The 14,222-nt window shown below is 35.6% G+C and overlaps 1 protein-coding gene across 3 annotated transcripts in view; it reads left to right on the plus strand.

Annotated features, from left to right (window-relative positions):
- Positions 1-14,222, plus strand: part of LOC149770133 (uncharacterized) — a 45,291-nt gene that overhangs the window by 22,380 nt on the left and 8,689 nt on the right. Inside the window, exons 1-2 of one of the 3 annotated variants that reach the window (XM_089949347.1) lie at positions 1,653-1,783; positions 13,861-14,222. The exon at positions 13,861-14,222 is cut by the window's right edge and continues 196 nt beyond it. In XM_089949347.1, the coding sequence (XP_089805473.1) occupies positions 13,935-14,222 (288 nt within the window). In that variant the 5' untranslated portion in view covers positions 1,653-1,783; positions 13,861-13,934. Of the gene's footprint in view, positions 1-1,652; positions 1,784-12,517; positions 12,537-13,860 lie in introns of those variants that run through there. The other 2 variants (XM_089949349.1, XM_089949348.1) reach the window with 2 other exon arrangements.

Genomic DNA, 14,222 nt, shown 5'->3' on the forward strand with positions numbered 1-14,222 from the left:
AAATCCACAAAATCCCAATGTACCTCTTCTGAAAGTAAGTCCCGGTTCCCTTGGGTGGTCTCCACTGCTGGTGCACCCCAGTGAATCGTTTTCTGAGTTTCCGTCATGTTGAATCACTGTCGCATAGATTGACTGCACACAGGCGCTAGCGAATCTATATAGACCACGTGACGTCACAGACTGCTCTCTTCGGATTGGATGCGGGCTGACTGAATTTTGTCACGCGTGTTTGGATTGGTCAATGAACTCAATCCGTTTCAATCCTGCCTCTCCTTATAAATAAGCGCAGTTCAGCGCAATCACTCACCTGTTCTCGGAGCCTCAAGATGTGGACCGACGTTCAATCTTCCACCCTTGTGTCAACAATGATGTTCAGGACGGAAATACCCATGTATGTCCGGTCCAAGTGGACTGTTGTCGATAGGACAGATACTAGTCTATGGATGAGAAGAGTTTACATAGAAAGACAAGGATGCCTCAAGAGGGTACTTGTGTATGGACCTGCAGTTAGAAGGAGTTTAAGAAGAAGAAGATGTGACAGATGCCGTCTATGTTAATATTAACATAAAACCAAAGGCCCTTTTCAGGGCCACCCACATTTCTCGAAAAGAGACTGACTTTCCATTGCCTACCCTTTTTTTAAATTTAAAAAAAAATCCCATGTTCAATTCCAATTGTCCCTAAAGTAGTTTTTTTTTCTAACATGTTCAGTTCCCCTTGTCCCTAGACAAACCCAAACTCTATTCCCATGTTCAATTCCCATTGTCCCTAGACAAGCCCAAACTCTATTCCCATGTTCAATTCCCTTGTCCCTAGACAGACCCAAACTCTATTACCCATGTTCAATACCCCTTGTTCCTAGACAGACCCAAACTCTATTCCCCATGTTAAATTCCCATTGTCGCTAATCTTATCCGGGGTTTTTTGCCCATGTTAAATTTCCCTTGAGGCTGAAGTGGCCCAGGGTGGTTAATGTTAAATTTCCATTGAGGCTATAGTGGCTAATTCCCCTTGAGGGTAAAGTGGCCCCATTTACTACTTCTGACAAAGTTTTCGTTTGTGTCATGTTTTGCATGGAAACTGTGTGATAAGAAAATATCAAAGAAGATATGCAAAGTTTTCATCTTTATTATGATTTTCTCATTGATACTGAATATCCATAAACAATGCATTAAATGCAAAATTACAGTAAGTATTTGTATTTTTTTCGGTTAAATGTTTGCATAAACTAAGGTTTTAATTTGTAAACGAAAGAACAAAAAAGAAACCATAGGAACCCACACAATTTTTTTTAACTTACAAGTCAACACGAAACTGTTTAAATTCCTTTGCATAAATAAAACAATCATTAAAAAAACTCTTTGAGTTTGAAACATTGTTTAATATTGTTGGTTGATAGAACTGATTGTGAGTAATCTTAATCAACGTAAATATAATTGATTATCCCTTTGTTCACAGAAGTGAAAGATGCTCTTATTAAAAATATGTTTCCTTCCTTTTCCTAGCAACAGCCCCCCCCACACACACACACACATAACCCCTAAGCCGTTGCACGATATAAACCTATGTGAGTAATGTGATTTACTTCTTATCGCTTGTCACTTGCTTTTATAAATCTGTCTGTTTTTAATGCTCGAATATAGATGATAGAGCACAGTCATAATTCATAGTTCAGATAACAATGTCGTCTCGTACTGGATATATATGTGCACTGCAATTCGCTTCGTCCACCATAAAGTAAATCCCACAAGAAGATAACAAAAAGAGATATTCTAGCTTCACCGTAAGTAACTTTTGTATATTTATTATTCAATAATTAGGTCACAAAAACTGATAATGTTATAAATTGAATCTCAGAAGAGTTTAATTCGTGAAACAGTCGAACGAAATTTACATAATAATCTTTAGAACCAACAGTGGAAATAGAAAAGGGCTCAACCTTGATTTATATAATTGTTTCAGATAATCGCTGATTGGATTATGTAATTCAGTTTTGTAGTAACTTTGAACTGAAGAAAAAAAACCCGAGAGATTACTCTCGATACCTCTTTGGTGAAAGATGATTTCAAGTACTGCATAGTTAAATACCTTTCTCTATATTCTTGAAATATTTTAATCACAACTTAGATTATTATAATTCCGATCATGATCAAGTTAGACTCGTAGAACGTTCGGGAACATCTAATCTTCGGTTCCACCATAATCCTACTAAATTTCGATTATGTTGGCTCCATCAATGTATACTGAGTTTGGTGCTTCTGAGTTTCTTGCCTAAAACGTTTGAAAATAAGGGGCTGATATTATGTGCTGCCTTTAGTTTCTCTATCGTGTCAGACAAGCAAGCCATTCAAATTAATGTTTAAGGTGGAACATTAAGGAGGCACTAAGCTGTATCAATAAAATATAATGAAACAAGTACTTGTGCAATGTCACAATTCATGGAGCTTTATCAGCCATAGGTAAACATACCATCCCTGTGACCAAAACATGCGACATTTAAAATGAACGATAACGTTTTGACCTGAGAACCGAACTATGGAATCTATATGTCGTGGCAGATAAAAACAGTATATTATGCTTGCAATCTTTCATGTGCTCATGGGCGCCCGCAACATTGGTGGGGGGGGGGAATCACGTACCTCCCCTCTGGAAATCATATTGCGAATATATACATATATATATATATATATATATATATATATATATATATATATATATATATATATATATATATATATATATATATATATATATATAAATTCCGACAAGTTTAATCATGCAAATGAAGCTGAAAATATGTCACAAGATTCTGTTCAAAATGCGTAGTAAATATTAGCTTTAGTTTCAGTCTGCTTACTGTACTAACACTCCCGGCTGTGACTGACCGCCTCCCCTGCAAAAAATCTTGCGGGCGTTCATGCATGTGCTTGTAGTGTTGGTTACCAGGAAAAAGGTCAACTTGAGGTATGGTCTTAACTAAACCGGTGTCAAACCTCCATTCTAATGTAGATAGTTCGCAACATTACCGATATCCAACCCCACACCCATTTCATGGTATCGACGCTACTGAATATATGTGTTAGTTACCTAGACGAAGATTTAGAATATGTCCAGTACAAAATTAGTCATCAGGTTTGACAACATTCTTACACACGTAAATCCTTGCAACACGAGGTGTTAAATAACATAGCTCATCTTGTTTTATCATTACTATGAGAGAAAGAGAGAGAGAGAGAGAGAGAGAGAGAGTCTGTGGACATGAAAAAGCTTGCTTCCTTGATTAGAGGGCCATGCAATTCACATATGATTATATACAAATATAATATTTTTCAGTACAGGTGGAAAGCAAGCTAAAATATCGATATGCATTATACAAACAGAGGTACATTCATGATATTAATGAAGCCACACTTAAATATGATGGCAAATACTTCCAGTTCAATTAAGCGTTTGCCGAATATTTATATATAACTATTGTTTTAAACATTCAAAGTTTTAGAATTAACAAAACGCCGTTTCCTGATTTAAACATGGTTTTACCACCGTCATGTAGCACGCTTTAACAACGTTTACTTTGAACGGATATATTGGCTTACCCTGTCTAGCTTGAAGTTCTTGTACTTCTGTTGAAAATCCCTCTGTTTATAAAAATTATCTTTGCAATATTCTTCCCTACTTCAAAACATCTCTCCAAAGGTTTGGAGAAAATGAGGTACTATGTTCAAATTTATTACGCAGTAGACATAGTGTATATTTTATAGTCTATTTGAAAACAATAATTTTCTCGTGTATTCCAAAGAGACAGTCCGAGCTCATTTTTTAAAATTGAATGCTGTTAAAATGGAAGAAAGATCGATTGAGTTAAATGCTCTTAAATGTATTTTGGTGTTGACCGTTCTCTATGGATAATAACAAGCTGAATTTTAGTATGTGCGTGTGTGTATGTGTGAAGAAACGAATACAGCCGAGTACATTGTATGCGATTTAATGTCCTATCAAGATGGGTTGTCTGATAACATATATGAATGTAAAGGAAAGGTCTTTTTGATATACTTAATTTTGTAAGCAGCGATAATCTACTTATATTTATTGTTAAGTTTGGCATCCATTATTTGATAAATTGTATTGCTCAGGTACGAAATTAAACAATAAAATGGTACGCATTATTGACACCTCTAAGTTATCTGATTTACAATTCGCATTTATCTAACAACTCCAGCCACGTGCAGAATGCAAGCTAATATTTTGAAAGGCTGTAGGATGGAATTAAGGTTGCAGATGGCTTACAATCTCCTTTTGCTTTGTCTTCTAAAACGTTGGATAAATACTGGTAGGAATTGCATCAATGCAGTAGAAGCTGCAGTTCTAGTTATACAAGTTTAGTGGAGACTTTTGTTCCAATAGTGGGACAGGAATAATATTGTAATTTAAGCAATAGAAACCCTTGTTCCGATTAGCCCTATGCAAGTGTGCCACTCAAAATTGGATCAATAGCAAGTCACGTGATTATGTTACGTATTGTCTGAAACAAGTCTCTAAGATATTAAACATCGTCATTTAAAAAGGTAATTTGCATTTAATATAATAACATATTGTGTTGGTGTCTCGCTGGATATTACAGTCGGGTAATTACAACTTATTTCATTGTGAAGCATGATTGGGATTGAGGAAACTGTTTTATGGTATGGATAACATCAATGCAGCAGAAGCTGCAGTTCTATTTCTACACGTTTAGTGGAGACTGTTGGTCCAATAGTGGGACAGTAATAATATTGTAATTTAAGCAAAAATCATCCTTGTTTTGATTAGCCCTATGCAAATGCGGCACTAAATATCCATAGCAAGTCACGTGACTATGTTACGTAGTGTCTGAAACAAGTCTCTAAGATATTAAACATCGTCATTTAAAAAGGCAATTTGCATTTAATATTATAATGACATATTGTATTGGTGTCTCGCTGGATATTACAGTCGGGTAATTACAAATTATTCCATTGTGAGGTATGACCAGGATTTAGGAAACTGTTCATAGTAACGGTAATGTAATTTCTTTCCCATAAACTTTACATTGTCAAGATGTCTTTAACAAGTTCATTATGATTCAGAGAACCAAAAAGAGCAACGGGACTCCTTGAAATGAAATAGCATGCCCATGCAGAGATGCATAAACATGAGAGCGCTTAGTATCACTATGGATAACATGGCCAATACGTTACTTCATACCAAAGAAAAGCACTTCTTTTTTCTACATAGTTATGTTGCATCTTTCAGTAGCCCTTTACATACACATACAGCCAGTATAAACAGGGTTCGACATTTAAACTAGTCTGATCGCCCAGAGCAGGTATCACTGCTGGAAAACTAAACAAGAGTTGCTTGCAGCTAGCCCATCGAACTTAAAAGAAAACGAAACAGCTACCTCCAGCCCCAAAGAAACCAAAACAAAACAAAATAATATAGAAAGTGGATTAAATTCACTATATCCAGCGGTGGTGAGAAACTGTAAATACAACAAAATTTGGCATCCAACTTCCAAGTCACATAGTACGCTATAACCACCAGCGGAGATATATGACTCACAAACGATATAGTCAAGCAGCTAGTTAGGGAGGAATAGATTACAGAATTCTCATATTTTTTTAATTTCAACACTTTTCCTTTTCTAGCAGCTGAATCCCCAGCTCACAAATACTCGAATGAAACTCAACCTGTACTTGATCGAACCCCATGTTGAAAACATATCTTGAATATTAATCTAGTGAAACCCTGTAGTGCAAAATTCAAAACAAGCCACAAATCAGACATATCTTATCCGATGTTAATATATAAATGTATTTTGGACATAATTCGAGTTATTTCGTGACTAAAATGCATACAAAAACAATTATATCGCATGTAAAACATACATACTTACCCACACATATCTCCCTCTCTCCCTATCTCTTTATATATATATATATATATATATATATATATATATATAATGAGAGAGAGATAGAGAGAGAGGGAGAGATGTGTGTCTAAGTATATATGTTTTACATGCGATATAATTGCTTTTGCATGCATTTTATATCACAAAATAAATAATCTGAAGAAAATTAAACAAATATCTCAAAACTCAAAAGTTTAATACTTCAATACTGGTTATAACAGAAGAAAACAGCTTCATATAAAGTGTTTAAAAGCCCCGTCTCCCACTCATAAACATCACTATTAATACTAAGTATTTCGCAACTTCGGAAATGCCTAATATCGAAATAGCGTATGAGGTGATCATGTTTACATGTACAAGTTACATATATCCTGTATGTCCTTGATAGGAACCAATCATTTTACTTCAAGAATCAATCATTTTACTCCTAGAAAAAGATTGTTTACTTGACCTTCAATCAGGACCAGGAACTAAGTCAAAAATAGATACAAGTGTTTATATTATTAGGTATCTAAGGCAAATTCAGGTCAAACTGAATTATCTGGAAAATAGAAAATTCCTAGTAAACAAAATTACATGACATTGGCATGTAAAGAAAATAAAAAGACTAAAAGACTCACAAACAATCAAGTCAAGTCAAACAAAACTTGAATCAGATACAAATTAAATTAAATAGATGAATCAATAGATTAATTATATATGAGGTTTTAAACAAAGTAACTTAGGAACTCTTATGAACTCTTAGGAACTACAAAGTGTACATGAAATACTATTTCTATAAACGGGAAAGTGCATCTGCTATTAAATTTTCTTTTCCCTTGATGTTCCTGATGTCAATATTATATTCCTGTAACAACAAACTCCACTCTTGTCTATGAAAGTGAAGGGGTTGTGATCACTAAACACAATAGTCGGAGAAGGAGCTGAATTAATGAAACTTCAAAATGTTGTAATGACAGTTTCAAAGCCAAATATTCCTTATCGATTGTTGATTAATTTCTTTGGTGCTTATTTAATTTCTTAGAAACATAGTACACTGGATGGTCAGCACCACTTTTATCTTCTTGAATCAATACTGCTCCAACCCCAGCATCATTTGCATTTTGGAGCTGTAAGAAATGGGGCACTCTTAAGTATGGTTTTTAACTTATCAAAAGCCTCCTGACATTTTTCAATCCAAAGAAACATGTTTTTCTTGCACAATAAATTTGTCAGGGATTCAGAAATTTTGAAAAAATTAGAACAAAATTTTCGATAGTATCCAACCATAACTAAAAATCGCATCAGTTGCTTTTTACTGATAGGCACAGGGAATTCAGAGATAGACTTGACCTTTGCATCTATAGGATTAACTTGTCCATATCCCACGATATGTCCTAAAAAGTGACACAAGCACGGAAAAGCTCACTTTTGGATAAATTAATTGTGAAACTGGCATAAGTGAGTCTGTTAATAAACTTTCTAATTGCTGCTAAATGCTCATTCCAAGTGACGTTGTGGATGATGACATCATCTATGTAAGCATCACAATTATCTAGAACAGAGATAATCATGTTCAAAAAAGGTTGAAAAGTACTTGGAGAATCTTTTATCCTAAACAGCATCACCTTTTATTGATAAAGTCTATCTGGACTCACGAATGCCGAAATTTCCTTTGCTCTTTCCGTTAGTGCAATTTGACAAAGTCCTTTTAGAAAGTCAAATATGGTGACATGCTTTGCATTCCCAATTTTATCAATGTATTCATTGAATATGGGTAATGGAAATTAATCTCTTTTAATCACAATGTTCACTTTTCTATAATCCGTGCACATGCGGAACGTTTTATCTGGTTTTGGAACAAGTATACATGGTAAACTCCAGTCACTTTTACTAGGCTCTATGAAATCGTTTTCCAGCAAATACTGAATTTGTTTATCAAGCATTCCTTTTTGAGAGTTTTCATCCTTTATGGGCGTTATTTCAAACGTTTGGAAGTTAAAATGTCAACGTCATGACAATTTTCTTTTTTTCTTGTAGAAACATTCGGAAATAAGTGCTCATATTCAAATAATAACTGTTTAAGTTCACCCCTTTCTTGTTATTGCAAATGTGAAAGTTTCTGGTCCAGATTATTCATAATTTCTGAATTCTGAAGATTTGTCGCTTCAAAATCTTTAGTGTTCGATTGCATTACTTCACTTAAATCCTCAATAAGTGGGACAGGTACAACTAAATTAATTGCATGTTTAACCTGGCTATCTCTCTCAATATACTCCTTTAACATGTTTATGTGGCAAAGTTGTTTCTGCTTTTGCCTCACATGCGTATTTATGCTGTAATTTAAATCATTCGCTTTCTTTTAACTGTGTAAGGACCATTATACTTGGCGTGAAGATGATTGTGTGGAATGGGCAAGAGAGCCAGAACTCTATCATCGGGCTGAAAACTCTTTTCCTTTAATTTCATTTTTGACTGAGTATAGTATAGATTAGCGCTTGCAACCTCACAAGCCTTTAACAACTTATATTTAAAATGAGAAACACAATCAAGAATATTGATTTCACTATCGTCATTAGAAAGAAGATCCAATCTTTACCCGTATCAAAACAATATGACCGAATCATATTTTTCAAAGTTTGATGAAATCTTTCTAAAGCTCATTGGTTCTCAGGGTGATAGGCAGAAGACTTAAATTGTTGGATGTCTAATTCGTACATAACGTGCTGGAAATTTCCAGACATAAAAATGTACCCTTGACCAGATTGGACTGACTTCTGAAGGCCAAATTGAGTAAACAAACTTTATCAAAGCTTTCACTATTCTTTTAGATTTAATACTCCTCAAAGGAATTGCCTCTGGTAATCTTGTTGACGCACACATTATGGTCAACAAGTATTGTTTACCTGACTTGGTCTTAGGTAAGGGACCAATACAATCGACCATGATTCGGCTAAATGGTTCGTCAAATACAGGAATAGGTTGCAGATGAGCCTTATGTATGTTTTGATTGAGTTTTCATACCATTTGACAAGAATGACAAGTTCTGCAATATTTGGAAACATCACTTTTAAATTTTGGTCAATAATAGTGATACAAAATCTTTTAGTAAGTCTTGTTAATCCCTGAATGACCAGCCAAAAGCCAAAAGAGTTTCACGGGCCAGACTAAGTATTTCCTGTCTATAAGACTTTGGAACTACAATTTGATAGTTCACTGACTACTCGACACCAGCAGGGTTTAAATCAGGGAATTCTTTTTCAATAGGATCGACTTTCTGATCCAAACAAGGCTTGTCAGTTACAAATGGATTCACCACAGCCTTATCTCCAGTTAGGTCATTGTCTAGTAATAAATGAATGCCCTCAATGGGTAAAGAATGCACGATTCCGATTGTCTCGGGTCCTGAGACTACGTCTGATGAAAACTTTGCACAATGGAGAGGATCATTAAAAAGCCACACTTACTCCCTGAAAAGGAACATTCTCGTTGGAAGAAGACTCCTCAGGAAAAGGCAAAGTACCTGATAATAAAAGACTCTCCGAAGCTCCTTTGTCCCTTACAATTTGAATAGGATGGGATTGGCTGAATCACCCAATAGTGATATAGAACAGTTCGATATGAATGGTTTATAATTATCCATAACAAAATCAGACTGGGTTTTGTTAGGCCCAAGAAATGTATTGCTTTCAATACATGACCGTGACCTTGACCTCTTAGCAATAAGAGCATTTAGAATATGTCTGTCTTCATTCTGATGCTTATGTTTGAATTTGTAGGAATCCGAAATAACGCGTCCTTTCTTCTTGCAATAGGTACACGTGGGAAGTGACAAGGATATTTTTATCAAGCTTATCAGACGCAAAGCAGATAACCATATAAGAGTCACATGGTGAGGCTCCCAGAACAAACTGGAAGCTTTTTTCCCTACCTAAGATAATTGAAATCAATTGTTCTTACTCTGGGAAAGAATAATTAAAAAGTTGTTTACCAGTACCATTACTGGTTCTGAAGCAAGATCAGCAACTAGATACAGTCAAGTCAAACAGAACGGAACTGAATTTCGAAGAAAATGTCAAATCCAGTAGACAAAGTTAACGTGTAATAGCATGTAGTGGAATAAAAAAAATGTAAACTAACGAACAAATAATTACAATACATATACATAACAACTGATATGGCTGGAAATTCAAGATACGATATTGTGAGAGGTACACCGTCGGTATGTTTGATGAGAATGTTCTTTGTTTTCTCAACATCCGGTATAAATGTTTCACCAAGATAATTTAGGATCATCACGTTGTCTTCTTTGCTGACAGAAATTCGTGCATTCTTTTTTTACTTTGAGAATTTGAAATCGCAGCGAGTGTCCTATATTTGAATGTTGTTCATTTTTGGTTGAAATTGTCTTTATATTGTATGCACGTCTTTCGATGCATAATGTTAGAAAAGTATCAACCAGGAGCCACATACTTAGTAATTTTATTAAGTTTTATGTTAAAGAGTGTGACATAAAATATTACCCTGTGGCACCCTTAGATGTTCTTCATATTTATCAGAGAGGGTGGAGTCCACTTGTACCTTCAATTCCCTATTTGAAAAATGTTTGACATAAAGTGAGTACTGCGGCCATAGCGGAAGCAGTATTTGAAATGGGGTATTAAATTATTTGTCTCCGAATACCAAACAAGCATTGATCATTCCCTCATCGTTTTGTAAAAACAACTCGCCAAAGAAACGAAACGGTTGCTGGTAGGATTCGTGATATCCTTAGCTGGTTTGGGAACAGGTAGTACCGTAACCGCTTTCTAAGCTGTTGGTACTGTATCTGTTGTCCAAACGACTTCGAACATTTCCAAAAGAGCGATTAATGAAGGTTCAGGTAGATATTTCAAAATTATTATCATATTTTGCCCGGCCCGATGGATGTATTTGCTCCTTATTTATAACACCGATACGTTGAAAACGATTGATTATAACTGAGGAAATTATTTCATATGAATTTCAAATGTATCTTCTCTTTTTGACTCTCAGCCTTCAAAAATCTGCTGAATAATTAAATGATCATTACTGTTTTAAAAACACTATCAACAAGCACATTTGCTTGCCATGTTTGGAGTTGATATTTGTATTGTTTAATTTAAAATGTCAGATTGAGTGTTTGGTTCACCTACCACTTATTTTGCGGATCGTACCACATGCTTTCTTGATTGTGGATCAAGGTTGTAAAATAGTAATAGTTTAATCGTTACATTTTCTTACATTGTTTAATTTTATGCTTTCTTACATTTTTTTAAATTTTGGGGCGATGTTAAGCCCGGAATATGCAATATCTACTAAATTTTCGGACGTCTGACCATTATCAACTTTTCACAATGCTTCTCGACGTTGTCTAATGGGTTCTGTTCAGGATTCATTGGCACATTTTTTTGTTGTTGCTTCTTTTAGAGTTGGGTGTTTTTTTTTGGGATGGACTGTTCTGTAATCTCTAGTACAATAGATGTAAACTGTTAAACAAGATCATTGCGGTTTAAAAGGATATCTCTCTTAACTCTTGTATTGTAAAGTATTTTATACATAGTCGAGTCAGCCGTCTTTAATTTCCAGCGTGTATTTGGCTAATCGATGGTAGAGGTAATGCTCTTAAAAGCAATTGGAAAGTAGTCACTGATACGACGTTCATTATCGACCTTCCAGTCATAATCCAAAATCAACTAAGAAGAACAAAAACTGCTCTCTGGAAATAAAATCATCAACCTTTTTGCCCTGTCTTTGATTTTGGTCCCCATAATATGCATGGACTTTGAAATCCCTGAGTAGAACAAACAGGATTGACAGCTGTTGATTGGTGTTGTCTAATTCATTTGGTAGTAAGTTGGTTTTTGATGATATATAAACGGAACACAACGTAATTACTCGATGGACGAAGATCCCTCGTATTCACAAGCTAATCATTATGAGAGGTGTTAAAAAGGTTTAAGTTTTAAAAGGCAATGTTGTCCGTATCTTTCTAAAAGAAAAGGTTTGCTTCAAGCAAAACATCCAAACATCATGTTCAGTTAAAATCAGAAAATAATCGTTGCAGTTTATTGTAAGTAGTTTTCATTATGAATTGAAATTAGAAATTGTATATTAATTGGGTTAGACCTTTCACCAAGGAGCACGTTTACATTCATATTCATTAGGAGGAATTACAGGGATGAACTGATTTGTTTGTAGATCTGAAGCCGCCTCGAGGACACGCTGCAGTTTCTTTCACATGTCATTAAAGTCACTTAACTTATGCAGCTTGATAGAGTAGCAAGACCACTTGTGCTGCCTCGTAAGGCTCAGTTTCATTTTGTAGTTTGTTTTTGGGGCACTGTTGAATGTTATCTGTGTGGGGATCCATTGTTATATTCGGGCTGGTATTTACTATACTTGCAAGGCATTGCTCAGTAGGGAGGTAGTTTATTCTACTATCTTTCTGCTCTCTGGAAAGTGAATATTTGAGGTGTATTTCACCTTTGAATTCCCTTCTCCTTTTTACAGGTTTCGCAGTCTTTTGATTCGGATTTGTGATCTTTACCTCAGTTGATGCAGTGCGGGGTGTCTTTACACTCAGGTTCGACTGATTTGGACAAAGGTCTTAATTTTAATTTTTTCAAGATTTTTTGTTTTCACTTTCAATTATGTTCTGTTACACAATCATCACCCATTCTTCCCAACCCTTCATATAGTCCAACAAGGTTAGACTTGTCATGTGCCCCTGATACACAGGTGGTATATTCAGCAATTAAAGATACATCCACAGTGACCCGTTAATCCGCCGCCTTCTAGGAAGTCAGTGAGAAGGGAAAATAATGGAACTGTAAGGGCAACAGAGGTATCAAGATACATCCATGAGGAAAAAAGGTAACGTGACGGTTAGAAAGCAAGTTAAAAAGACTTCCTACGGCTAAGCGTGACACGCCGATGTGTCACTACAGTGCTAATTCTGACCACTCGTCTAGTAATTAGTAAAGGCCAAAGTAGTGTGTTTGTTGCGTCTAGTAGAAACTAGTGGTTCTCCCGTTCACTCACCTTCCAGAATCGTCTAAATCGACATGAGTCGGAACCACCGCCAACTGGTTGCCCCCACTCAGTCGGCTCTTACGACATACATTGAGGATCCATAGGGTTTATTTCACAGACCAGCAGGAGGAATATCCGATGATTATACGTAGATAATTTAATTCATAAGGATCTGTAACGTGCATAATGACGTAACTATAAGACATAAAACAACCCATCAAGATCCTGAGTGGGTACAGTATATAGTTAACGCTACAAAGCCAGGTTTCTATCTACATTAAACAGATATGAAATGATACTATTATTGAAAATTTATTGGACATTTTACATGCTACGTTTGGTTAGTAAATAAGTGAAAGAAAGTGCCAAATAATCATTTCATAGGATTAAATAATCAGCATTGCACATATGTATCAATCACTCACGGTTAACGTATGGATTTTCCTGAATCGATTAACAACATAATAAACTGTATGAAAGTAAAAGAACTAAAAGCGGTCAGTGTTTCGCTTTTTCTCTTGAATCTGTTAAACACAGAGAGTGTTGATATAAATGGAATATCAGCAGATTATGTTACCAAGTTAATAGTTCGACAGATATAATGCCTGAAGAGTTCTGCTGTAACATTCTTTAACAATATTTAACACTAATTCAATATTTCTGGTGTTATTTATTGTATTTCTTTACAGTAACACATACTTGACTGAACGCTTAAAGACAAACTAACATAAAACGTTAAATTTCTTCAAACAGGCAGGCAGGTAATTGAGCCAGGGCATGTATAGACACATGCGATGCAGAATATAATTATGTTTTTAATTGTTCCTCATGGCGAGAAAAAACAATTGATAGAATTAGTTGTATGAATGCAATTCATTGTTTGTGTTTGTTCGCAGGAGAGCATCGGTAACTAACAAAAGCTACCACGGCAGCAACCAGCACTAACACTAACTTAACAACTGCCGTAACGATGGCGGGTTCAAGTACTCCCACAGATCCTTCATTAACGAGCAGCATAAAGATATCCACCTTATGTGAAACCGTGCAGCCAACTAATACTGGGTTTAACATGTTTTGCGAATCAACACCACTTCCATCACAGTCACCACAACTGGAAGCAGCAACAGAGCCCGAAACGATCCAAAACACATCGTTGCCTTCTAGCATGCCATCAGAAGAGTCGCCAAAAACAGAAACCACCGAGTCAGCTTGTACTGCTGCACAAGCATCATTGCCCAACGTCATCGATAAAGTGATC

The sequence above is a fragment of the Sinohyriopsis cumingii genome, unplaced genomic scaffold, assembly GCF_028554795.1.
Source record: "Sinohyriopsis cumingii isolate HCF-2022 unplaced genomic scaffold, ASM2855479v2 utg002662l, whole genome shotgun sequence".
Classification (NCBI taxonomy): Eukaryota; Metazoa; Mollusca; class Bivalvia; order Unionida; family Unionidae; genus Sinohyriopsis; species Sinohyriopsis cumingii.